At 38.1% G+C, this 26,032-nt stretch overlaps 2 protein-coding genes across 8 annotated transcripts in view; both read right to left on the bottom strand.

Annotated features, from left to right (window-relative positions):
* Positions 1–15,199, bottom strand: part of LOC143445025 (baculoviral IAP repeat-containing protein 7-like) — a 47,652-nt gene extending 32,453 nt beyond the window's left edge. For 2 of the 7 annotated variants that reach the window (XM_076943829.1, XM_076943838.1), the window contains exons 1-6: positions 15,039–15,199; positions 14,769–14,901; positions 14,559–14,671; positions 13,875–14,330; positions 13,671–13,770; positions 13,444–13,578 (exon numbers count right to left, since the gene is read on the bottom strand). In XM_076943829.1, coding sequence (XP_076799944.1) covers positions 13,444–13,578; positions 13,671–13,770; positions 13,875–14,330; positions 14,559–14,671; positions 14,769–14,901; positions 15,039–15,150 — 1,049 coding nt within the window. In that variant the 5' untranslated portion in view covers positions 15,151–15,199. Of the gene's footprint in view, positions 1–60; positions 226–306; positions 445–561; positions 662–765; positions 1,222–1,420; positions 1,534–1,662; positions 1,796–1,926; positions 2,085–5,533; positions 5,935–6,045; positions 6,196–6,288; positions 6,418–6,489; positions 6,590–6,693; positions 7,114–7,186; positions 7,300–7,371; positions 7,505–8,493; positions 8,678–11,779; positions 12,975–13,109; positions 13,263–13,443; positions 13,579–13,670; positions 13,771–13,874; positions 14,331–14,558; positions 14,672–14,768; positions 14,902–15,038 lie in introns of those variants that run through there. The other 5 variants (XM_076943845.1, XM_076943870.1, XM_076943861.1 and 2 more) reach the window with 5 other exon arrangements.
* A 4,043-nt stretch (positions 15,200–19,242) lies between these two features.
* Positions 19,243–22,777, bottom strand: LOC143445000 (baculoviral IAP repeat-containing protein 7-like). The gene is made up of 8 exons (XM_076943792.1): positions 22,554–22,777; positions 22,087–22,219; positions 21,824–21,936; positions 20,967–21,422; positions 20,760–20,859; positions 20,496–20,645; positions 20,186–20,368; positions 19,243–20,097 (listed from the first exon to the last, which is right to left on the bottom strand). Exons 1-8 carry the CDS (start codon positions 22,660–22,662, stop codon positions 19,746–19,748), a joined length of 1,596 nt encoding a protein of 531 aa, XP_076799907.1. The 5' UTR covers positions 22,663–22,777; the 3' UTR covers positions 19,243–19,745.
* Positions 22,778–26,032: the final 3,255 nt, after the last annotated feature.

Genomic DNA, 26,032 nt, shown 5'->3' with positions numbered 1-26,032 from the left:
ACTAGCATTTGAAAACCAGGATGTTGCATTTTAGTTTCATGATAGCTTTAGCTGACTTACTTTATCAAAGCAGTTTTTATCAATGCCTCCTCGAACCCTATCAATTTTGCTTGCTCAACCAACTCAGATGAAGACATCTCCTCATCAATTTTCCTCTCTAGAGATCTTGTCTCTTCCCTGGGATCAATGATTAGAGGAGGAGTATTGAGGTATCCACTGGATGTGCTGGATGGAAATGAAGACATAAGCTCTGCTTCTTCGGCATGAAAAATGACCTTCGGATATTTTTAATGTTAGGAGATTTACTTTGATCCTGATTGAAAATTTCTGAGCTGCGCAGTCGGATTTGCTGGATTCCTAATTATCGGTCTTTTTAGATTGGGGAATCGAGAAACCAGTCCATGAACATAATCTGGACCTTTTTGCTGAAGAACGAACTCGCACCTGCGGACAAAAGATAGAAGTTTGTTAAACATAGAAATCATAAATCATTAAAGCATCATATAAAAGTCATGTTCATGTACATATGCAATTTTTTATCAAAATTAAATTTTGGCTTACTGGGGAAACCATTTGGCGTGCTCTTCCCATGGATCGTCATCTCTCTCCCAATTTTGCAATCCTCCGTTGCAATACCAACATTTTACTCGATCTCTTACACCTGGACAATAAAGGAAAAAAGTTAAAGAAGTCACAAATATCTGCGTTTGATGCCTGAATCTTAAGCTTGAAAAAATAAGCCAGTACTTTATCAGATCCACTCACCTAAGTAATACATTCCTGCGTTTGCAATTTGTCTGGGAGTTGCCCGAATCCTATGAGCAGGCCACGATGAGGAGTGATCAAGGAAAGTTTGAAGACGAGATTCCTCGCTCTTCATATGGGGATTCACCGGATTCGAACCCGGAAACAAATTCTTGTTTCCTTGAGATTTTATTAGATGTTGGTGTAAGTTTGCTCTGGTTGATGCAACCACACTCGGTGGCGGTGTGGAGCATGAATAACTTGTAAATGTAGCTGTTTGAAACGCTGTTGCCGCCGTGGAGTTTACAAAATCTGATTTGATGCCAGCGCCAATTGCAACCACTTCTCCAGCCGCAATTTTTCTTGCTCCATTTTTGAGAGTCTGGAAATTCCCAGCCATTGAAGGTTGCGTTGTTGCACATGACACGTTCTGTTTGCCATAGGTTGATGCAATGCCGAATTGATGAATAATGGAATCTTAAAATCAAATTTCACCACGTTATGCACTGTGGCTATTTCGTTGATTATTATTTTGTGCTGATGTTGCAGCCAAAGCAGAATGAACACCTTTGACAGACAATGATCTTCATAGAACAAAGAATGATGCAGTCAATGAATGAAGTTTTATGGCAAATGTTCAAATTAAAATTATTTTTTCATTTCTCAGCATATTTACTAATCGGAATATTTCTCTCATCTCTTCCTGACATGTGATCGCAATTCATTCTATGCCAAGTTTGTGACGTAAGATCGTCTTGCTCATTCCAATCTTCCACACATTGGCCGCAACTTGAACAAAAGATGAAAATAAAATTATTTGAACAGTTTTACAACCGCTTATCTCAATAATTGTGTCAGGCTAAAGTTTTTAGCTTTGCCACTGAAGTTGATTCAAAACCTTAACAAAATGACTTGTACCTGAAGCATTTGACTCGATCTTTGTAACCTGTGAAGTAGAATCCTCTCGATGCCAACCTTCTAACATCAACCGGGACATTGCTCGGGAAGTCTTTAAAAGTTGCCAGTCTGTAAGTTTCGCGTTCTGTGTCTCCTGTAAACGTTCAACCTTGTTTTATTAAATTCGACGTTTTAAAATGTCGTCGAAAATATTTTGCAGAAAAGTTGATTATTCTCCTCTCTAATCGTTTAAGTCCATTAAACTCTAACCAGTAAATGTCTAACCTGGCAATATATAAATGCTACTCTGGCCAGGAGGATCCCTGATCGTGCTCTTCAGCCTCTCACGAGGCGCCACGTTCTTCGGAAGATCCACATCATTCTCAGAACAAGCCATTTAACCTACTTCACAGGCCACTGTACCAAGCAGAAGTGGTGCAATGGGCTGTGTCAGGTCACTATTTGTACGGTGTTGAATCGCATTATTGCTTTTGTTGTATTTACATGGCGCAATATTTGTCGACTCATTGAATTAGCAGCTTACGTTGTGATTTCGACGCATGCGCAGTGTTACGTATAGAAACTACTTTTATTAACAAAGACTTGTATATATCTACTTGCAGTTTTCACTTGTTGATGCGCATAGAGTACGATACGTTTATTTCTTGTTGATTGTCTAATATGTCCATTTTGAATTACTCACTTTCACAAATGCATGTAAATAAATCTGTATCGTATCATAAACCAGAAATCATATCATATAGTTATAGTAGTGGTTCATTAATCTCATGAATGGCTTTTACATGATGCATGAAATGAAACGGTTGATTTCACCTGCGTGGTTTAAACCGTTGTAGTGGATATCTACAAGTTTATGCATAATAAGGCAGCAGTTGTGACCCTTTTCAAACCGTACCAACACGCGGCAAGACTCAAAAGCAAGTTCATATTGTTTATGAAGTAATAGATTTCAACATCGCTGTTTGTTCACAAACTTATTAACATCGGCGCCATGAAATACAAAAGCATTCTATTCATAAAGCAGAAAGTAGATCAGTTAATTACATAAAGTGATAGTATTGCGCAAGTGTGACGTAAATCATCCAACTTCAACCTTTGACCATGCGGTATTGCATCAAGCTGTGGTATGTAACCCATGCTAATAAAAACTTTTGTGCACACAATCTCTTCTGGCTTCCTGGAAATTATTTTCACTTTTTTTGAAAACTCCTCCCATGAGCAGTGACTATTGTGGCGCTCGATGAATTTAATTGTTCAGGGTCTTAGTCAACAACCACAATTATTTAAATTTCAATACAAAGCTTAGATTTATTAAACAGAGAATCAGATTGGATTGGAAATAGACAAGGAACAAGAATGAACGTAGGCGGTGAAGGGCAAAATACTTTAGACACGGATTAATTAAAAAATAAAACCTGGGACGTGATGTGGTGAGATCACAAACGTATTGGGAGAAGGTCTTAAAAACTGCAATCAATCAAATTTCAACCCCTGGTGACTTATGGCAACAGTGTTATGTTAAGTGATCGTTACCGGTAGTAAAATTGAGATATCGTTTTACTGTATATACTGTACTATACTTAATGAATCACAGAATTGCTAAAATCTAGGAACCTTTCTTATCTAAAATACGATCATAAATTATACATAGGCTATGCACTTTGTAATGATAGTTATAGTTGTAAGCGTCGCGTTAAGTTAACTTTACTTCAACAAAATCTTTGACGTAATATTGTGTAGCGAGCAAACAGGATTTGGAACTCGACGAGGTTGTTTCGAAGTAAGCAGTGCGGTGGTTTTTTGGTGTTCTAAGAACTTCACTGATGACCGATGGTGCGTTCGCCTTCCTGTTCCTTTAAAAGTCAATTGTGACGTGAAATTCTAAGTAAAGGGAGGTTACTTCTGGTCTTTATTATGTTTGACCACGTGCTGAGACCCACGCTGCTTGACATTTTATCTCTCTGTTAATGAAGCATAAACCGTATTTTTTACTTTCTCGTTTTGTTCTTGCTTTAATGTGAATTGTGACATTTGTTTCGTGCTTTTTACTTTTCTTCTTTACGTTTACGTTTTTTACGTTTTGTGTTTTTTACGTTTTACGTTCCTCGTTACGGCCAAGATACGTTTAAGTTTTTTAACTTTTCTTTTTAAATCAAAATATACATTTAATGCGGACGGGTACCACAAACACCGGTGTAGTTTGAAATTTGTTTGATCTCCGTTCCATTCATTTATGAAGATGAATTGTTGTTTGAGGAAGTGTTCATTTGTTCAAAATCATATTTCAGTTATTAAAATATCGTAGGACATGTATACAAGTTGCTAAAACTGTTTTATGACAGATGAAATTGGCTGCTAAGCGATCCTGTTTGTGGCCCAATAATAAATTATTTAGCAACTTTTTCTTGCCTCTGATGTAACTGTTTCTCTGTATGTGCATGTTGATTGCTCAATTAATCTTTATCCTTGTGAAAAACAATCTTGCCAGTCATTGTTATTGTCATTATCTTCATTTCATTATCTGTTCAGTTTCAATTCAAGATGACAAGTGATCCAATGGCAGTAACTGAAAGTGCGCGGCCTGAAATAGAATAACAAGTGATACCGAGCTATTTACTCAAATACAAAATCAAAATTGGCTTTTCTTTGTGCCTGAGAGGAGCCACACAGACATAAATAATGAGCAATCAGAGTGGTAGAAATCAGCGTTAAATCTTGTCCTTTGATTTTGTTCACTTGTATTTCGCCGCGGAATCATAAACGCATCAACGGCGGCAAAAACGTCGCCGGCGGCAAGCTCTTTAAGCTGGTTCTTTATACTCGCCATAAAGAGCGATGACTCTCGAGTTCGTATTGTTTAGTTTGTGCTGTTGACTGAACGGAGCAAAAAAGAAGGTGATGACCTTTACAGTAAAACGAATATATTCTCATACGGCAAAGACTGGATGGTTTAAAACGTGTAAAATGTTAACTACCCAGTGGAGCTATAACAGATTCCCAGTGGATTTCCCAATAAACAAAGGAACCTTTTGCGGAAAGGAAAAGATTGAGAACTCGATGCGTGGCGACCTGCCAGCAGTTATCCGTTGATCGACCACAGAATTGTTTGATTGGTTTTCCGGTTTTGAGTCAAATTTGTTCCGGTCATTGTGACGTAAAAATGTTGCATGACTTATCGCAATTTTTTCAATCTAAAACCTTGTGTTTCCGTATGTGATGTTTATAAATTACTTGTTTTTATATTAAATTGGAACCCTGTGAGCTTTTCCTGAACTCGAGGGCAATTTCGGAAGTTTACGAGCGGAAAAACGCTGAGTCATGCCGTAACTATAATTGGAAATTTTTGACACGAAACCGACAAGTTGAGTTAAAAAGTGCCTGTAATTTGGTCAAGAGCGACGCCTTGTGGCCTGTTAAACAAGCGTTGATTCTCCTGACGACAAACTTCCTGGGCCCGGGCAATGACATACGTTATGTTCAAAGCAGCAATAACAGCGCTTTTACGCTGTAGATAAACCTTTTAGGATTCAGGTATGGATTCCCCAAAGTGTAGCTCAAACTGCTTACCAAAGGTTGCAATCTTTTCAATGTTAGGCTATATCACGAAACAAGCGTTGGTGTGACATGCAAGTGACGATGGATTGGCATTGTCTTGAACATAATGTCTCATCGCTTTATTGCACAAAGTACAAGTTGCATTATTATGCTTGTACTGTAACCACTTGCAGATGCATTCGATGCTCAGTATCCCTGAATCCATACAACATGTCTGATGTATCATTTTAACTTTCTTCGCAAAAACAGTGCGTTGTTTCATCCATCAGATTTGTGTTACGTTAAACTTAATTTAACAAATGTTTCGCAACATCTGTGATAGATACATCTGTGATAGATCTTTTATTTTACAAAGAAAAAACTCAAACAATAAAAGATCTAATTTTTTCGCGAACCCGCAAACGACAAATGGGACAAATCGATGCATTTTCTGCGCAACCAACACAACAAGCAATATGTCCGCATGGAATAAGCACAACACTCGCTTGTTCATTGCCACAAACTTTACACATTCTTTCTTCCTGTAAACGACGAATCTCTTGAAGTCCGGATGTTGTGGATAAATTGCTGGTTGATGTTGACGGAGTTGCTTCATTGGTTGCGAATGCTGATCCTCCTTCTTCGCATCTATTCGAAGCAGATATTTCCTCCATGGCAAGAATGGACTCAACAAGAGTTTCCAGCCTTGAAAATCCATTGCAAGTGGTTTCGTATTTTCTGTAAAAGTAACTTTAATATGACAACCAACATGAATACTTAAAAGCTGAGCTAGTTACGACTAAAAAGGCGACTTGTTTAAAGAAACATCAATTTTTTTCAGGATTTCACCTTTTTAGAGAAGTTCTTATCATTCTTTCATCAAATCCCATCAACCTTGCTTGCTCAACCAACTCAGATGAAGACATCTCCTCATCAATTTTCCTCTCTAGAGATCTTGCCTCATTCCTTGGATCAATTATTTCCGGACCTCTTGTATTGCTTTGGGACGTAGCGCAAATGAAAGTCGGAATAAGTAATTTTTTAATCTTAGTGTTAACAACTTGAGTCAACATCAATTATGAATTCTCATACTTCTCAATGGATCTTCTCAGTTGAAGCGGATTGGCTGGATTCCGGAGAATCGGTCTTCTCAGATTTGGGAAACGCGAAACCATCGAATGAACAAAATCCGGACCTCTTTGCTGAAGAGTAAATTCACACCTGGAAATAAGAAAATCATTAAAATTTTATAACAGTAAGAAAGATTATAATAAATCGGAAGATTCGACTTACAGTGGAAACCATTTGGCGTGCTCTTCCCATGGATCGTCATTTCTCTCCCAATTTTGTAGTCCTCCGTTGCAATACCAACATTTTACTCGATCTCTTACACCTGGACGTCGATTTTATAAAGAAGGATGGAGTTACTGTTTTTGGCCTTTAAGCAGGCTTCAAAATTGAATCTTAATTGTAGAATACTGCTTCAAACCAACTCACCCAAGTAATACATTCCTGCGTTTGCAATCTGTCTAGGAGTTGCCCGAATCCTATGAGCAGGCCACGATGAAGAGTGATCCAGGAAAGTTTGAAGACGAGATTCCTCGCTCCTCATGTGGGGATTCACCGGATTCGAACACGGAAACAAATTCCTGTACCTTGGCGTTTGAGCAGTGCGTAACTGTTGCTGTGAGGCTTGCGCCACGTTGTGACGGCTTCCTTGGAATGTAAAGTGCCCACTCGGTGACAGAACTGGGTTGTTTTGTTGACTGGTTTCGTCATACAATGGGTGTGTGGAAGGCTGGTGTGTTGTTCGGTTTTGAGTGTTTTCAAATTGGCTTGATGATAAAGTTGGCTGACTCACGTGTTGATTTCGAGTCAAAGAATCGGGGGCCACACCTCTTCGTTCCAATATCGACACTGAAATCGGTAAATAGGAATTATATTTTTGCAATAATTGTCGTTGCAACATCTTACAAAAATTACCGCATACTTATTGGTATGTTTGTCTCATCCGTTTCATTAGCAAGCTGACAATCGTTCTGGTGCCAATGAACTAATGTCGGATCATCATTTTCCATCCATTGTTCTACGCACTGCCCGCAGCTAAAATAAAGATGCATCTTGTACTGTAAATACTCGGTTAAAACGCGTTTTGTACGAACTAAATTATTTTACCTGAAACATTTCACCCTATCCCTGTAGCCCGTGTAATAAAATCCATGAGCTGCCAGTCTACGGGCATCTACCGGAGCAGTGGAAGGAAAGTGTTGAAATGTCGAAAGCCGATAAGTCTCACGCGCGCTGTTGCCTGAAAATCGTGAAATGAAATGAATGTCTGTGAACTCATAATAACATGAATTGCGACATTGCTACACTTCCCGCACATAGAGACGACATACATTTAGATCCATGTAACTGATATAGGGAAAGTGGCTGCCAGGTTGCACAAGAAACATGTTGCTTAGCACGGATGACTTTTACCATAAATGTCAATGACTTGTAATTTTACTGTGGTCATGTGATGAGCTCTTATGTAACATGAGCTGGAGCAGAATAAGTCAACATCGCGACATACTGGTGCAGTAAAAAGCAGGTTTTTTAGGCAGGCATACAAATTCTTTGTTCCAAATGAACGACGTTTAAAGCAGCTAGCATTGCATAAAGCTCAGCTCGCAATAAGCCATAATTCACCTCATAACAAGTGCGCGTTGTTGCGTAACGTTTCTCTTTATTACACCACTGTACGACCCAAGTCGTTTAAGAACAATTCAAAATTGTTTTCAATGCTTCTATTCAAAATTGAACAAAAGCAGAGTCTTTTACAGCTCCAGCTCAACACAAAGCCCGGAAGTCTGCAAACACAACTCTGCAACCCTATTGGTCGTTGCAATCAAAACAAACGCTCGGTGACGGAAAGTAACCCGTTGAGCTCTTAAACGCCTCTTAATAAGATGTTTAAGTCTGCAGCATTTCACCAAACTACTGAGGCGTGTACTTTCGCTTCACTTTATCTGGAATTGTCTTGTTAGAAGTTGCTGCGATCGCATCGAAAGAGGAACTTACGTTATAGTAATAACGCTTATAATTATAGACGTGTTCAGACGTGCCCAGATATAAGATCTGCATTTGCACACAGCTGCACGTATCTGCAAATAGCAGCACGATTCTACGCGATGCCGTGTACGGCCGCCAATATCAGCACACGACTAAGTCTGTTCGAAAATATGCAAAGAATGTTTAAGCGCTCGTGCGCATATTCCTATAAATTAACAGCAGGACATTGCTAACCCAACTTACCTGGTAAAATATAAACACTTCTCTGTCCAGGGGGATCCCCTTCCTGAGTTATCCGCCTTCCGTCAGTCTCAACGTTAATCCGACTTGCTTGGCAAACCACAGGGCACATTGGGCATTGGGTGAAATAAAAAAAGGAACATCGCGTTCAACATCGTTCTGGAAATGAACAGGCTGATGTGATATGACGAGGTTAAAGCCTTTTTTCACACACGCAGATCGCCTTTTTTCTGTAGTGAACAAAACAGCTTCGGTCGTAAAACTTATGTTTTATGGATTTAACTAATTATAGGCTTAGTGGCCGTGCTAGTTGTTACCAGCAAATACCAACGTTATTTCTCTTGAGCACGTTTTAAGCCTTTTCGGCTTTGTCACTTTTTCCTGTTCATTGGCGCGTGTTAGTAATAACTGGCTTGATTTTTCGTCCCCACCGCACTTTTGACGAACAATAAAATGAATGATTGATAACCTTCAAAGCATTTGTAGTTGACAGGCTACCATCATGCATAGAATGACGTCGTGTGGAAGTGTTCCAAGACATGCGGTCATTGTTTCATTACATCAAGTCTTGACATTACAACTTTCCAGACGGGGTTTCTAGAAGAATTTTATTTGGTTAACATGCTTTAACATTGAAGGAAGCCCTCTTTTAAACATCTCTTCTGAGGTGAAGGAATGGTTGTACAAGAAGAAGAAAGAGCTCTCCAAATGATTTGAACTCACGCAACATTTACAATGACCAGGCCAAAATGATCGTTATCGTCCACAACCTGAAAAGAAGTTATTTTTGTCATGAGAAAAATAACTTACACACCACATGGGTACTCAGCTTTAAGTGTTGACAAGAACAACATCCGCCATATGTAGGCTATGATTAGGCTGTGTGTAGGTTATATAAATGCAAGCTAGAGTGAGCGACATCCGGTTTACATTTCAGTGTTTTCATTGTGCACGTCACACGAAGAGTTTGTTGTTGCTGCTACGATGAATGACCTTTTGACGTCATAACGAAAACAAGATACATCCGCCCCAGGCCGTGTGTGTAACAGGTATTGCGTCATTCCAGGGTAATGTTATATGGCAGAGTCCTTGATGTTTTCGTTTTTTCTGTGTGGCAAAATAATGTTTCGCACCGTTGTTTATTTGTTTTTCGTGTGTTTTCCCAAGCTTTTATTTTGTTAATGTTGTATCACCTTGATATATTTTGTCCAATGTCTTATTTGATTTTGTTCTTTTTGGCGCCTCAGTGTTTCGATGTGGTTGAACGCGTAATCATTGCGTGTCCTTTTTCGATTGGCGTCCCGCATTTGCTTCAAACAGTGGCGGAGTCAGTCTATGTTCGAGTGTTCAGAGCGAGGACCTGTTCTTTTTTGGTCTCGCGGCTCGGCTGTTGCTGTTTTTATTATATTTTACCAACTTATCTTACATGTCTGTTCGTAACTTTAAGTCCCAAACGGAAATGAGTTTTAATCTCTCATGAGAATACAATGAAGCTGCATTGCACAACGTTCGTTGGTTTTGAGTGGGCCGTGAAAGCGGTAGAAAACGTACCTGGCATATGAAAATCTGTAACATCTGGAAGAACTTTCTTATCAATAGAAATGTTGTCCGTGGATTTATTAGAATTTTGTATTACGTCACAAATTAAACGGGTTAAATCGAAAGTTACAGATGTGGAGTATTTTTATTAACCAGGAAGCCTCGATACCTCCAGGTTATACACGAAGCTTGAATTTAGCGGCTTTTGTGAACTCATGTGTTTGGTGAATTCTTAACAATTATTAATTATCACCAATAGTTGATTCAATATACACAACAATAGCAATAGAAAATTACAAATCAACCATCGATCTATTCAATCTATTGCAATCACTGTATTTTTTTACATGTTCTACACTCTACAGCATTAGGCTGCAGGTAGGGATAATGTTAGACATAGAAGCAGAAGAGTACAGCAACAAATCTCACTCACGTAAAAACCTAGAAGTGTCGTTTTGTTATTTGCGCTTTAGCAAAGATAGCTTTGATTTTTTGATGACGATTTAGTTTGTTTTATTACGTAACTATTAGAATGCCGATAAACTTGAAACCAGAAACTTGACAAATGTTTACGTATTTCTTTGTGAATTGAATTTAAAGGAATGAATGAATACTTATATTTAATCGAGAGATTATTCATATGCTTAATTCAATACGAGCTATCCGCTACGTCGGCTACGACCACTATTACTCCCACACGTACTTTACACATTACTATATATTGTATTGTTATTCTACTATGACGCAACAGATAAAATTATCAATTTTCATTAATTTGAACAGAGAAACGAATACAAATAAAACTATGAGCGCAAGCACCGTTCTTAGGAACACGTGTGTAGTGAAAACTTTAAGGGTCGACATGAAAGTATTCAGCGCACAATAGACTTGTAACACAGTGGTACTTCAACGTTTGTAACCGGCCGTTAATGGAAGAAAAAGAAAGAAAAATGTGTGAAGGGAAAAAGGTGCTCGTGCTTGCGACGAAGTCTTGTAGGTTGCGACAAACCTGATGTTACTTGTCATGTAACAATCAAGAGCTTTGATGTTTCAGTAAGTTGTCCGGCAAGAATAGAAAAGCCGTAAATTTTAACGTGGAAACAGTTACTTCTATCATTGCTCTAATCTTAGTTTTGAAGAAACTACAATTTTGACGTAGGTTGTACTTTATTTCAAAATAATTTTTTTTATTGTTCGGAATATTTTTATGTAAGTTTTGAGATATTTTAATATATTAAGTCATGCCTTTGTTTTTATTGCTCAAAACTTGATGAAAGCGAAATGTTTTAATTGGAATTGTGGATTAAGTTTTGAATTTATTGTACGATATATTTTGTGAGTAATGAAAAAATTGAAGTTTTTTTAATATAGCATGAGAGGTCATGACCCAATACAAAGCGATAGGCTTTTCAATGCAAAGTACATTAAATCAAGAAACTACTATCGCAAAACCACATCTCAAACTTCCCCTGAATTTTGGCTTTCTACGAGATTTAGGCTAGGACTGCCTACAGTCTTAATTTGGATAGAATCCTTGTACTCAAATTTCTATAACAACATTCTAAACTTTACAGCAAGTTTTGAGCTTAAAATATTACGACAAATACTCCTAAAATTTTATTCCCACTTCTTATTGGGAAGTGACTCCTTAACGCGTTGAAAGTAATTTACTGGATGTATTTTATTATCACGCCTGTTATAATTTCAATGTTAGTTGAAATGTTTTGTCCTTCCAATAAAAACGATGATAAAATTGTCATGTGACTCTTGTTCCGTGATAGTGACTCGTCGTTGAGGAATGTTGAGGAATTACCATTTTCCCACATTCTGGCATTCAAAACCAAACAAACGAAAAACATGTCTGTACAAGAAAGCAATATAAGTTAATTAGCTTTAAATAACGTTACAAATTGTTAACTAATAGAAATATAGCGTCGGGAATAACACGGCATTCAACAATACAAAAACAAGTTGCGAAACAAAACGAAACAAGAAGTAGAATATAACAAAATAAAGCACAGAAATTAACTTGGGTTTTTAACGTTAAAAGTTAAAATGCGTTTATTTTTAAAACTGAAATAATTTACAAACACATTACCGTATTTTACGGACCATAAGGCGCACTGCCAATAAATTGCTTTGATTAGTTTTTTGTCCATACATAAGGCGCACCCGATTATAAGGAGTATGGGTTACCGTATAAAGCTCATTAAAATACGTTGCACGCATGCGCACGCATGCGCATACGCATTATGATCCATACATTAGGCGCACCGGCTTATAAGGCGCACGATCAACTTTTAAGGAAAAAAAAGATTTAGATTGCGCCTTATGGTCCGTAAAATACGGTAACTGCGATTTTCATGCTAATGCATTGCAGTGAAATAGAATAACATAGGGAATAAAACAATGTGCAATTATTGAAGAATAAAGACAAAAGACTTAAATCATTAACACTGGAAGATATATAAAATTGTCAAAACAATTTCAATACTATAAAAATTTGTTTTTAAAATAAATTTCAAAACAAAACATTTTAGCAACAGCCAATGCTACAAATCTTCAACATTTTTGGGATGTTTTGTCGTTGTGTTTTTACTGCTATTTCTGAAACTCAAACAATAAAAGATCGGATTCTTTCGCGAACACTCGATCGACAAATGGGACAAGTCGATGCATTTTCAGCGCAACCAACACAACAAGCAATATGTCCGCATGGAATAAGCACAACACTCACTTGTTCATTGCCACACACTTTACACAATCTTTCCTCCTGTAAACGACGAATCTCTTGAAGTCCGGATGTTGTAGATAGATTGCTGGTTGATGCAGAAGAACTCATGGAAGACGTTATGGGCTCATGTTCTTGACATGTTGTGGCTGCTAGAATTCCATCAATCAAGCTTTCGAAATTGGGGAAACCCCGATCGGTGGTTTCGTATTTCCTGCAAAAACAAAAAAGTATGTCTTATAACAGTGTCACCATATTTTGAAATTCATCAGGTAGTGCAAAACATTTTTAAGCAAATATGGTGCAAAATATTTCATCATCCGCCGTATATAGAGGATTAGAAACTAACTTTTTAAGAGCAGTTCTTATCTCTCGTTCGTCGAATCCCATCAACTTTGCTTGCTCCACCAGCGGTGATGAAGACATCTCCTCATCAATTTTCCTCTCTCGTATTCTTGCCTCCTCTCTTGGGTCAATGATTGGTGGAGATGCATTTCGGGGTCTATTTTGTGTTAAAAGACGAACGTTCAAACGGACATGTTTCAAGATGAACCAACTTAAACTTAAAGTACCAAATAAATTGAGAAAACCATTACAAATAAAACAAGTGTAAATGCTTCAAAAGTTTAAAAATTCTTAATTGAAATAAGAAAAATTTCTAGATGCTTTTTAACAAAGCTTACAATGGTCCTGATTGAACATTCCTGAGTTGAAGCGGATTTGCTGGATTCCGAATTATCGGTCTTCTTAGATTAGGGAATCGAGAAACGATCCCATGAACATAATCTGGACTTTTTTGCTGAAGAACGAACTCGCACCTGCGGACAAAAGATAGAAGTTTGTTAAACATAGATATCATAAAACGCAAAATCTGAGAAATCCTTTCATTGAGACAGAAAATTCCACTTACAATGGAAACCATTTGGCGTGCTCTTCCCATGGATCGTCATCTCTCTCCCAATTTTGTAATCCTCCGTTGCAATACCAACATTTTACTCGATCTCTTACACCTGGGCAATAAAGGAAAAAAGTTAGAGAAGTCACAAATATCTGCCTTTGATGCCTGAATCTTAAGCTTGAAAATACGAGCCAGACCATGATCAGATCAACTCACCCAAGTAATACATTCCTGCGTTTGCAATTTGTCTGGGAGTTGCCCGAATCCTATGAGAAGGCCACGATGAGGAGTGATCTAGGAAAGTTTGAAGACGAGATTCCTCGCTCCTCATGTGAGGATTCACCGGATTCGAACATGGGAACAAGTTCCTGTGTCCCAAATTAGTTGCAAGATTTCTATGTGAGTTTGCTATGGTTGATGCAACCACACTAGGTGGAGGTGTGGTGCACGAACTATTCCTAAATGTTGCTGTTTGAAACAATGCTGCCGGCGTGGCGTTTGGTGAATTTGATCTGATGCCAATGCCATTTGTAATGACTTCTCCTGCTGTGATTTGTCTTCTTTGATCTTCTGAAGCCTGTGGATCCCCAGATGTTGGAGGTCGTGTTGCTGGACTTGTCGCGTTTCGATGGCCATGGGGTGACGTAAGCCCAAGTTGACGAATAAAGGAATCTAGAATTTACCAATATTTACAATGCGGTTGATGTGACGTCATATGAACAGGTAATTGCTAATCACCCACGTAACTCGTTCTATTATGACAGCATAAACGGAAGTATAATGAGACAAATTAACGAGACACTTAATGATATTGCAAAATGAATCAATCACTCATTATAATGAGCATCATTAGAAGCCAAGTTACTCGAATTATTGTTAAAGTTTAATTTAATTAATTACCAATTGGAATATTTCTTTCATCTCTCCCAGTTATGAGGTCACAATCAGGTTTATGCCAAACGTGTGACGTAGGGTCGTCTTCTACATTCCAATCTTCCACGCACTGGCCACAACTGAAAAGATTAGCTGACATTAGAATCCTTTATAAATTTAATTTATATTAACTTGGTAGGTGATAACTTTTCAAAAACTTAACAAATTAACTTGTACCTGAAGCACTTGACTCGATCTTTGTAACCAGTAAAGTAGAATCCTCTCGATGCCAACCTTCTAACATCCACCGGGACATTGCTCGCAAAGTCTTTAAACGTTGCTAGTCTGTAAGTCTCGCGTTCTGTGTCTCCTGTAAAACGCAGTTATTTTACGCAATTGCTACTTTCTTATCGTTTTAACCAATAATTCCTTTCACCAACTTTTTCAGAAGGAACTCCAAATGACATAAAACAGATTTAGTTTACAATCTAGTTGCTTTTTGCTAACCTGGCAATACATAAACGCTTCTCTGTCCTGGAGGATCCCTCCCGTTCCTCACCAACCTCCCATCTGGCACCACATTCTTCAGAAGATTTACGTCATTCTCAATACAAGACATTCAACCTTTCACATCACTACCGACTAGAAGTGGCGTCAATCCTCAACATGTTGTCAGGTTTATACCACACGAGTTTTTTCCTGCGTCATTGCAACACAAGTGCGTAACACAGCCATCAATTTATGCCGCGCATATTTTCATATGACTAATGACCGCGCACGTTAAATGATAAATATAGACTTATATATATGCGCAGGCACTTACATAATTTTGTCGTTGATGAATATGCATGGTGTATACTCACTCTTAGAGAAGCGACTATATCTCTGTGCTAAGCACACTGCAGTGGGTGATTATAATTACAATTGCCTCATCGTTTTATTTGACGTATACTGTAGACCAGTTTCCTCATGTTAAAACAATAACCAATGTGCATCGCACATTTTACACGTCACGAAACCAACTCAGTAATTTTTCTTATAGCCGCTATAGCTGGTTTTAACATCATCGTTTGTTTGCAACAAAATGTTAGCACTGGTGACCCCAGAAATCAAAATTCTATAAATAAATTCATCAATCACGTGCATTATGAATTTTATCAGAAAATACAGTACAAAGTATTGGTCCATAAGTTTGTAATAAGTATCTGGGAAATTGTTGCGTCACCTCTTTCACCTTTGTCCTGCTTTGTTTGGTCATAATGTAAACAACAAAAACAAACAATTTCTTTACAAAAGGAAAGTTTTCATACCGGTGTTGTGTAACCCAAAAAATCTCAAGTTACATATTCGACATTCCATTGCACGCGATGTGTTCAATAGTGAGAAGGTGCTATTGAAGGCGCTGAAAGTAACTATTCTACGGTAAGTAGGTCACACAACCTTTTGTTAAAGATAAAGAGGTCAGGTAAGGTTGTTAGGAAAACGAGACGGGAAAATGAAAAAAACTTGATTTTAGCTATTTAAGGTTTTATTCAAGTGAGCTTTAAACTAGGAGGTAGATTTTTGATAGCTATGTTATAACAATTAAATTGGATTAACAAGAAACTGTGAAAATCAGCTTCGAACGTACGATGTTTTCGGTGAAATAGCGACAGCCTACTTCTTTTGTTAATAATATTTTATAAAAAATATGTGAAAGCTTTCTTTCCGAAAAGCTTAGAAGTATTTGTATGGAGCCAAGTGAAAGTGGTCGTCACTTGAATGATCAGTTGTTGCGTTGATTTGAAATGCGACATAGAATGCGTACAAAGTTGCATTGTTATGTAACAAGAACTTTGCTGCCATCTCCAGTTTAGTTATTTTCTTGGCTAAAAACTGTTAAATCGGAATTTACTCAGGATAGGCTACAACTCGGTTTAAAACAAACTCAAATCGTATACATCTATACATCATATATATGTATCTATGTACCTATGTGTGTATACATGTTACATGTCACATCATACAAGAAAGTTAATTGATTCGAATATGAACAACAAGTTAACATTTCTATGGTTATCAGTATTATGATCCGCCTCAGAAATTTGTGCTCAGTGAAGCAAAACAAGTCGAAGGATACTTTTGTCGAAGTAAAACTCCAGTGGACTTTGTGAAAAAAAAAACACCTCATTTAGTATCAAAGAGTGCGGTTGCAGAATTATCTCGGCATTTGACAAAAAAGCTTACTATAAGCTTGATGTCCATAGTGACATGATCGGCGGAGATTAAGACGTCATACAATCATGCGTTATAAATCGTGGGCCAGAAATGGGGGCTACCCCGAGGGCCTAATTAGTATTTAGCGTCCCACGTTGATTGTCTCATTGCGTGGAATTTGTTTTGGTGTGGTGTTGCCTTCGGCTGGGAAGTGCTGGTCGACTATTGATTTCAGTTACCTTTTGGTTTTATAGAAGTAAGATGGGTGTTTTTATCGATGAATATGTTATTAAAAGTTAGTGAGGCAAAAGAGCTAATTGACTAGCTGTCAAGCGGGAAGTTTCCTGGTTAAGAAAATGTTTGGTTATAATGGTTCCAGTAATGTTCAGATACTGATGTATACTCCTGTAACGAGATATTTTAATTTTATCTTTATCATATCATAGGTCGGTAATTTCGGTTTTAGCGTTGTTTTATCGCTTATTTTCTTATTTTAATTTCTACAATAAGCCAACTGCACCTTTTTAGCTTGATCAACAAAAATAAGGCTACGTCACATAACTTAATATTATTTGCTTGTTTTGCCCAATCGCATTTCTTGCTTCTTTTTATTGCACTTATACTCTGCATCATAGTGAGTTGACGTTTGCGTTGTATTTGATTTCTGCTCCAGTTTAGAATTTTTTATGTTTGCTTGCACGAGTAATCACTGGTTAGAATCTAACTTTTTACCTCGTTTTCCACCCGTTGGTTGCTTTGCCGTGTCACGTGTCAAGATGGGAATAGTGATTGGATGAGATCATTCTACGTACGGCTGACTGGGCAAAGGACGGTCTTGATTGGTTGAGCTCATGCAAAAGCGTTTTATTGGCCATTTTAGCCATATAACCTGTTTTAAGAAAAGAAAATTATCAATGCGTCTGACGAATGGGATTGCAAATTTTGCTGTACACTTAGAATACTGTGAATACTTTCAACTTAAAATACTGCGAATACTTTCAACTTAAAATACTGTGAATACTTTCAACTTGGAAAACGTTTTCACAGTGGAACGTCATCACTGTCCACTTTTGATCGCATATTGATAAGTTTTTTGCTGTTCAGATGCAGAAATGAGACAAAACATTTTCAGAAAGTGTTGTGCAATGAAATACAGCGCAGATAAAACAGTCAATTTTAACTTGAAACCACCCATATTGAGCGATTTGTCTGATGTTAAAATTAATGGACACTTTTGGCAATATTTGGCAAATCTTTCATAAACTTATTGTATTTGAGGCAACCTTTTGTGATATTTTTGGTGAGTGCGTTTAGACGATTTTGATTTTTTTTCATACGGTATAAGGGCCAACAAGTTAGCCAATTAGACAATTCGCGTCAATAGCTTTACTTTAAGACTGCAGTCACAGAACTTCTGTAAGAGTAGCACCAAAACTAATCGGGGCCATTTCAGCGAGATTTAAGCCTAATTTGGTTAAATATTTAAATGGGCGCGCTCCACTTTGGCGATTACTTGGGCGTAATATGACGCCATGGTGAAGTTATCGAAAATATAAATTGACAAGAAAATTTCCAGACGTATGGCTTTACATTAAATTAATGGGCTAATGCACCGCAACCATTCCTGAAACACTTTTCCCGATGATAAAGTCCCGACTACAAAGGTATTTCCAACCATAAGCATCGGATCAACTTGGGGATTTTTGTGGGATCAACGTTTTCACGTTTGTGTTATGCGAGATATTTTTATTTATCAAACCTCGGTTTTGTGAAAGCGACCCACGGGCTGACAACCTTCCACATAACCCCAGTTTAAACAACAGACTTAGGTTGAACGAACCGTTGTACACAAACCCCCATTTCATTTTCCCACGAGACGTTAATACTTGATATAAACACTCAGCCCTCCCCTCACGAACACACAGCTCTGTTTTGTTGCTTTGTTGTTCAACGCATGACGTCAATCACGTCCAGACATGTGTGTGCGGTTTCGCTGTGACGTCGTTGTCAACAAAGAGAGAGTAACGCGAGTTTTCCTGGAAGTGAATGTGCGTCATAAAGTAATTGTTCAACAGCCCTAGTTCAAAGGCACTTGGGTTGTACATTGTGCGAAATTCGTCCGCAACGGTTTTTCTTGATAAACTTGTTGTTGTCGGCAACATTATCAGAAATAGCTCGAACGTCATAAATGAAATGTTGCAAATCGAAATCAACAAGACTTACTTGGTTATTACTGAGAAAGATTTAGAAACAGCGTATCGTACCACGTGACAGTTTCGTTCTAACATCAAATCTTTTATTGTGCTGTAGCCAACGTACGAAAATACCCTTACTACGTGTGGTCACGTACTATTTTGCTTATGCATCAGCATGACGTAATTGATGACATCATTAAAAAATCAAACAAAGAGTGATCTCGAATTACCAGCTGCTTTAAACTGCTTATTTCGTTAAGAAGGTTTATGTCGAGTAAATACCAGTCAAGTTAAACATCAAAGACATCACCATCACAAGACGCGAAGCACAATATTTGTTAATATTAAGCATGAAATAAATACAACACCTCAATAAATAAAACTATATATAAAGAACACGATATAAAAATATATTTCATTATACAATGCAGTGAACAATAAAAGTTAATTCTGTTAATTAAAACTCAATAAAAATCGTGCAGTTAACAAAAGAACTGCACGTGTCGTGTAATTGATGATGAACAACAATAGAACAAACAACCACTAACAGCGTACACAGTGACGGTAACATTGCTCTACAAAAAGGTAAAACAGCTAAAACACTTCATTTATATATTTTGTAAATCACCAGGCAGTGTATAAACAAACGTGGCAGCATAGCATAGACGCCTGAACAAAAACAATTACGACTCTTCAAGAACAACATTGCACCATACAATAATTACAGACGCACTTGACGTTCCACAATTACAGACAACCAGACAAATATTACAGAGTTATACGTGACTTGAAACTCGTTTTCAAAGTGGTTTTGTACGTGTTATTATACGATGTACGACCTCACTCTTTCCCGAACAGTTGAATGACACACCGGACAGTTCTCCAGACTTCCTCCACACGATGTACAGCATGCGAGGTGGCCGCAAGGCATGAAAACCATGTTAGCTTGGTCGTGATGACAACTCTTGCACATCCTCGCCTCCTCCAAACGACGAATCTCCCGAACTCCTTGTGTCCGGGTGATGTTGCTGATTGATGGAGAAGCTTCTGTTCCGGGTTCAAGCTCGAGTTCTGTGGTATCTACATCTTCAGGAAGATTTGAACTATCGAGAGCGAGGATCGCATCAACCAAGTTCTCCAAAGTTGTAAACGGTTGGTTGCAACTTTCCAGTCGTCTGAAACAATGATAAGTCGTTAGAAACCGGTCAAAAGTTGATTTTGTGGTTAATCATTTCGAGACGTAAATCTGCAATTAAAACTCACTTCCTCAACGCAGCTCTGATGGTTTTCTCTTCAAATCCCATTTGCTTTGCGTTGGACACAACTTCGGATGTTGTCATCATCTCATCAATTTTTCTCTTCCGCTCTCTTTGTTCCTCGCGAGGATCAATGATCACAGGACCACTCGTTTGCAGCCTTTGACAGTTGAATGGAGATCGCTGGACACTGCAAGACAATTTTTTTATTAATTTAGGAAAATCAATTTGAAAGAAATGTACTGTAACAGCAGTCATACCAAATACAATCGAAATAGCAACAAAACTCAACAACACTGCATGCAAAAAAGTCTCACTTTGATCCATTCCCCGCTCCTCTGAAAATTGTTCTGTTTATTTGAGCGATGTTGGATGGATTTCGTATCATCGGTCTCCTTAGATTAGGAAACCTGGACACGATGTTGTGAACGAAATCAACTCCTTTCCTTTGAAGAACAAACTCGCACCTGAGATGAAAACAACTTAGGGTTATATTTATTGCGAAGAAAAGTCGGTTTATATCAACATTTAAGTAAGTTTTAAACGAAATTTTTGTATTTTGAACTTAGCGTTCAACTTACATTGGAAACCATTTGGCGTGCTCTTCCCATGGATCGTCATCTCTCTCCCAATTTTGTAATCCTCCGTTGCAATACCAACATTTTACTCGATCTCTTACACCTGGGAAAAAAGAAAGGAAAAAAGTTAGAAAAGTCACAAATATTTGCCTTTAATGCCTGAATCTTTAGCTTGAAAATATGAGCCAGTGCATGATCAGATCAACTCACCCAAGTAATACATTCCTGCGTTTGCAATTTGTCTGGGAGTTGCCCGAATCCTATGAGCAGGCCACGATGAGGAGTGATCCAGGAAAGTTTGAAGACGAGATTCCTCGCTCCTCATGTGGGGATTCACTGAATTCGAACATGGAAACAAAGAATTCGTCGTCGGTCGCAATCTTTCGATTTCTCCCAACGTAGAGTTTGTCACGTGAGCAGGAGGATTTCTCTCAGCTGCCCTGGTTGCAGCGACCACACTAGGTGGCGGTACTCTGGTTGCCTGGGCAACCGACGCAGTCTGATAGGTGGATGTGTTCGGTTGTCCGGTTTCTTCCATAAAGTCTAGTCCTTGGGTTAGAATCTCTCCAGCGCTGGGAGGGCTGCTACGTTGCATGGGGCCGTTATGGGACGAATGGGGCTTGGGTGTCACATTTCTTCTTTGATCAAATCGTTGAATGATTGAAACTGTGAAAGAAGCGCAAGGTACAAAATAATAGATGGAAAATGAATGACAAATATTAAACAACTCTGTCGTCATATTGGTTTAGAATTGCTTCTTCGTTTTGTTAAGTGAAATAACAGAACTTCAATTTACTTCGCGATATTTAGTTATTAGCAATATGAAGATCATTAAATATATCCTATAGCACTCCCGTATGTTGTATTACTACCGTTTGCTAAACGTGATATAAAGGAGATGCTATAAATGGGTTGTTGTAACGCTACGGTGTAGTTTGAACACACTTTGCAAGCTTAGACTGCTTTCTGCTGGACATTTCCAACATTTCTTTCATTAATTATTGAAACAAATTTTCTTGTATGACAATTGCACCAATACGTCAGAATGAAAAAGAAATATAACTTACGTAATGGAACGTTTGAAGCATCTTGACCTCGTGCATGTTGGCAATCGTGTCTGTGCCAACCGGGGTCGTCAGGATTGTCACTGATTGTCCAGTCTTGGACGCACTGACCGCAACTATAAAAAGTGAAAGTTGGAAAATGAAAACTTTGCAGAGCTGATGACTCCGCTTTGTAAGAATATAGCGCACTTTTATTCAAGCGCACAACATAAAATATTCATGAACACAAAGTCGGTTCCTTTCTGTTGTCTATGAACTTTACTCACCTGAAGCATTTGACGCGATCCTTGAACCCAGTGAAGTAAAATCCATTCCTGGCCAATCTCCTGACGTCAACCTGACAATCTGTCGGAAAGTCTTTGTAGGTTGAGAGTCGATAAGTTTCTCGATGAGGATCCCCTGGAAAGTAAAGATTGATAAAACTAAAAATCGACTTAAACATAGAAATTAGTTAATTATAGAACTCGAGCAGAGAACAAGCGTTGGTGCTTCGTTAATTTCACAAACGATCAATACCAAGCCAGAAATACAGTGGTTCATACGAGGTTTTTATGTGCTTGCGTTTATATTGCAGTTAGCATCACAACTTGCAAATCAAATGTTGTTTTTAGATTGTTTGTCTATTGCTTTCGGGAAAGGCAAAAGCAAAAACTTAATATGATAGCAATTTAAATCTTTATTTGCACATGTTGTATAGCATGTAGCAAAACTCATGAAACTGATACAAACTTACCCGGTGGAATGTAAACGCTTCTTTGACCTGGTGGGTCTCTTGCCATACTTATCATTCTTCCATCGCATTCTATCCCTGCAAGCTGAGTTTGACATCCGCTATCTGACATTTTCTAATCTTCGAATAAAACTTTGTTTGCAGAATTCAGTTAAACAAATTTTCCTTATATGGCTTGTAGTTTATTTGCAGCTGTTTCCTCTGTATGGCGGTCTAGTGAGCAAAGCGTATATAAGTACCGGGGCTTGTTGACGCAAAAGCGTTTAGAAAAAGAGAGAAAGGCGAGAAGAAGGTTCTCGTATTACTCGAACATTCATTTGTTGCTCCCTTCAGATCAAAGTTCGGCTTTCTCTTCTATATTTATACAGCGCTTGTGTTTACGAGGTTCACGCACTTAAAGTTTACACAAAAAACTCTGTGTACTACGGCCAGAGTCTTACAAATTTGGACTTGAAATTTTAACTTGGTCAAAACCAAAACAACCGAGGGTTTGGTCTGTCTAATCCTTCTCATTATTTTAAATGGATGTCATTTGTGTTACTAAAACTATTGAGTTTTATAAAGTGGCCATTGCTGTAAAGAAGGTATATTTCCTAATTTGCAGAAAATTGGGCCTAATTATTCATGGTGAAGAACATTTAGGTTCGGTTCCGGTAATTGCGGTAAAGACACGAATGCTTCACCATAGCACAGAGCGCTATCATCTGCGACATTTCTATGCTAAATATAAACATCAACTGCAGCTTATCGCCTACCAGAGTTAAACACGGAGCTAAATTACCAAATGTGACTCTGGTTGGAATTTGCACGTTTTTATCAGGGCCTAAGGTATTTGGCTGATTGATATGTTGGCAGGTGCTAGTTATCTGGTTCCGCAAATGTTTGTTGTTTTGCAAAAAGTCCGTGTTCTCAGTTTTATTGCCAAAGAGTTCTTTGATGAACATCTAATTCAAGGAAGAGTAGGATCGGGTGTTGCTATGATTTACCGGAGCAGGATCTAAAAACCGGACTCCGATCATCTCTGTCCCTTAAGTTCGTGGTCGTATTCCATCCAAAACACGTTCGGCGTTCAAACACTAGCTTCATTTAACGCCTGCATTCAAGCGTCTTGAATCCTATGGTGACGTCGTTATCGTTGCTACCTCCGTCATAAACAGCCGTAAATTTGCAATGCATTTTCGGCAATAATTGCTTAATCATTTAATATTAACGAAAAATTTCTTTTCCGGTATATTTGCAGACAATTATTCTTTGGTTTGAGATCGAGTTTTCTGGGCGCTCGCCCTTCATGTTAAGGTTGTAAAGTTGCTGGATACCAATATCGCTCGCGTTTAGTGTTTCTATTAGGCGATCTTTGACGCAAATTGTGATGGTCATCGTCGTCATCATCGGTTGGTATGGCAACCTCTGTTGCTCACTCCGGCCGCGGACATTTCTGGTCGGTTTTTACTTTATTTGTCAAAATAGTTTCGCCAAATCACGTCCTTGAAATTGATAGTTACCTCAGAATAAAAGTTGAAATTAGATGTCAAAAGATGTATCCCTTTAAGCGTTTTGGTTCATTAAATTGCTACATGACACCCAGCTGCCAATCACAAGTACGATTACAAGCCGCGATTTCGTTTCTCGGTTTGTTTCTGTCTATTTTAAGCATGCAGCTGGTCAAGGAGTTGATTCGCTGATTAATTATCACGTGTGCAAGGTGCCGAGGAAGAGAAAAAACATGCAAAATACGGTCACACAATACAAAGCTACTCTTGTTCAGTGACCGGGTGATCACATCCACACTCAAACAGATTTAAAGAAAAAATAATGTATTGACAACAATAACCTGTAGCATACCATTGTAAGCGGCGTTAAAGCCTAAAACCATGTTGCCATGTTTGCTAGCCATCTTTGTTAATTAAGTTAAATCAACTTGTCGAACGTTTCTGTTCTTCACCAAGGCCAGTGTTTCCGCAAAGTTTTTCTCATTACTATCGACGTACCGCTTGTGTTTTTACTACGCTGTGTGCTAACTGGTTCTATATAACCTTAATTTGCTTAATTGTACTTATTATTGCTACTACCACTGTATTACCATTGTTACTTATTATTATAAATACGTTATTAAAAGTATTTTAGTTGCAACAATAAACTTCCCAAAAATCATTCGACAAAAAGCTTGGCATGTTCTGAAAGCTACTGAAATGCCACTTGAAAAGCTCGTGTGCCGCAAGTGGTATGCGTTCCTCAGAGTGAGAACCACACAGAGCGCTGGAATCGCATTAATGCGGCTCGTGTTCTATATACAATCGCGTTACCGTTGTAATGCTCCTGAGCAAAGCATCAACGAAACAGATGCTCTTTTTCAATGGGCAGTTCTAAATTTGTGCAATAAGATTGAAATAATCTAAAAAACAAATAAAAAATATGTAACAATTGGAACTTGCACAAGGGCTAGCTCGGTAAAATCATCTTCTCCGTTTCGAAGGGGATGGTCAGCACCTAGGCTTCGAACGACGTCACAAATTCCAAATTTTTTGTTATAGTTTTAACTCGCGCATTTCGTTCATTGCATTCTCATTCTAAAGCCGACTAACTTTAGCCATCCTTAGACTCATCACTGAATAAATTCGGCCTCAAATATGTTTGCTATTTATTATATTTGGTCTTTAACTGCCTTGACCAAAGCTTCCAATTAAACACGTTGCTTTGCACAATGCTCTCGGTGAGTGCATGGAGCAAGAACAGAAGATATATACAGTTGCCATTCTATGCTCGCTTCGTTACATCACCGTTTGTTGCGATGCTTATAGCTTTTGTTACCTAATCTTTGACGGTATTAAAGTCACATAAGTTTATTATGACCAATGCATAAATTAAGGGTAAAACGTCACATCCGCTTCCTTAACGCAATTGCGCCTTAGTCACGAAGACTGCATGATGTGGATTTTATTTTGCACTTTATTTCTGTGAAGCACAAACAAACAGGAAAACATTTGTCACTTCAAATTATCTAATTCCTGACTAAAAAGCTTTAAATAAGTTCCATGCAATGAAGGGCAAAAAGACAAATATTTAAAAGCTTTATATAACTACGTCATTATCCCCAACGAATCAATGTGGAAAATATAGCATAATAAATACATTATGACGATCTTGTTATACCTGTACAATGTACTTAAGTTGTGGATATCACGTACATTGTAGTTGCTCATGTGGTTTATAATGCTGGAAAAGTTCATGGAGTTAACGGATCATTGACGACGTAGGCTACTTGTGTTTTCAAAGTGAGACAAATCTCGGTAGTATTGAAACTTATACGTTGAAGAAGGTCGTCGAAGCGAAATATCATATGCAGCGAAGCGCTGAAGCATAAATCCAAAGGTGTTTTATTTTATGATTTTGATTTTTGCCAGAGTTTACCATTTTTAACGAAGCAAAGAATACAAATAGGAATTTTAATGCAAATTCTGGTTGACTAAGTGCCGTAAATAGTC

Source organism: Clavelina lepadiformis, chromosome 1, assembly GCF_947623445.1.
Source record: "Clavelina lepadiformis chromosome 1, kaClaLepa1.1, whole genome shotgun sequence".
Lineage (NCBI taxonomy): Eukaryota > Metazoa > Chordata > Ascidiacea > Aplousobranchia > Clavelinidae > Clavelina > Clavelina lepadiformis.
This window is presented reverse-complemented; position numbering and strand designations above follow the sequence as displayed.

Bases quoted from the DNA above. Each gene is read 5' to 3' on its own strand.
- LOC143445000 (XM_076943792.1), bottom strand. From the start codon at position 22,662: ATGTCAGATAGCGGATGTCAAACTCAGCTTGCAGGGATAGAATGCGAT. The intron at 20,369-20,495 runs GTGAGACTTTTT...ATTGTCTTGCAG, and splicing joins GGAGCGGGGAATGGATCAAA to TGTCCAGCGATCTCCATTCA. The intron at 20,098-20,185 runs GTGAGTTTTAAT...TCATTGTTTCAG, and splicing joins ATCAGAGCTGCGTTGAGGAA to ACGACTGGAAAGTTGCAACC.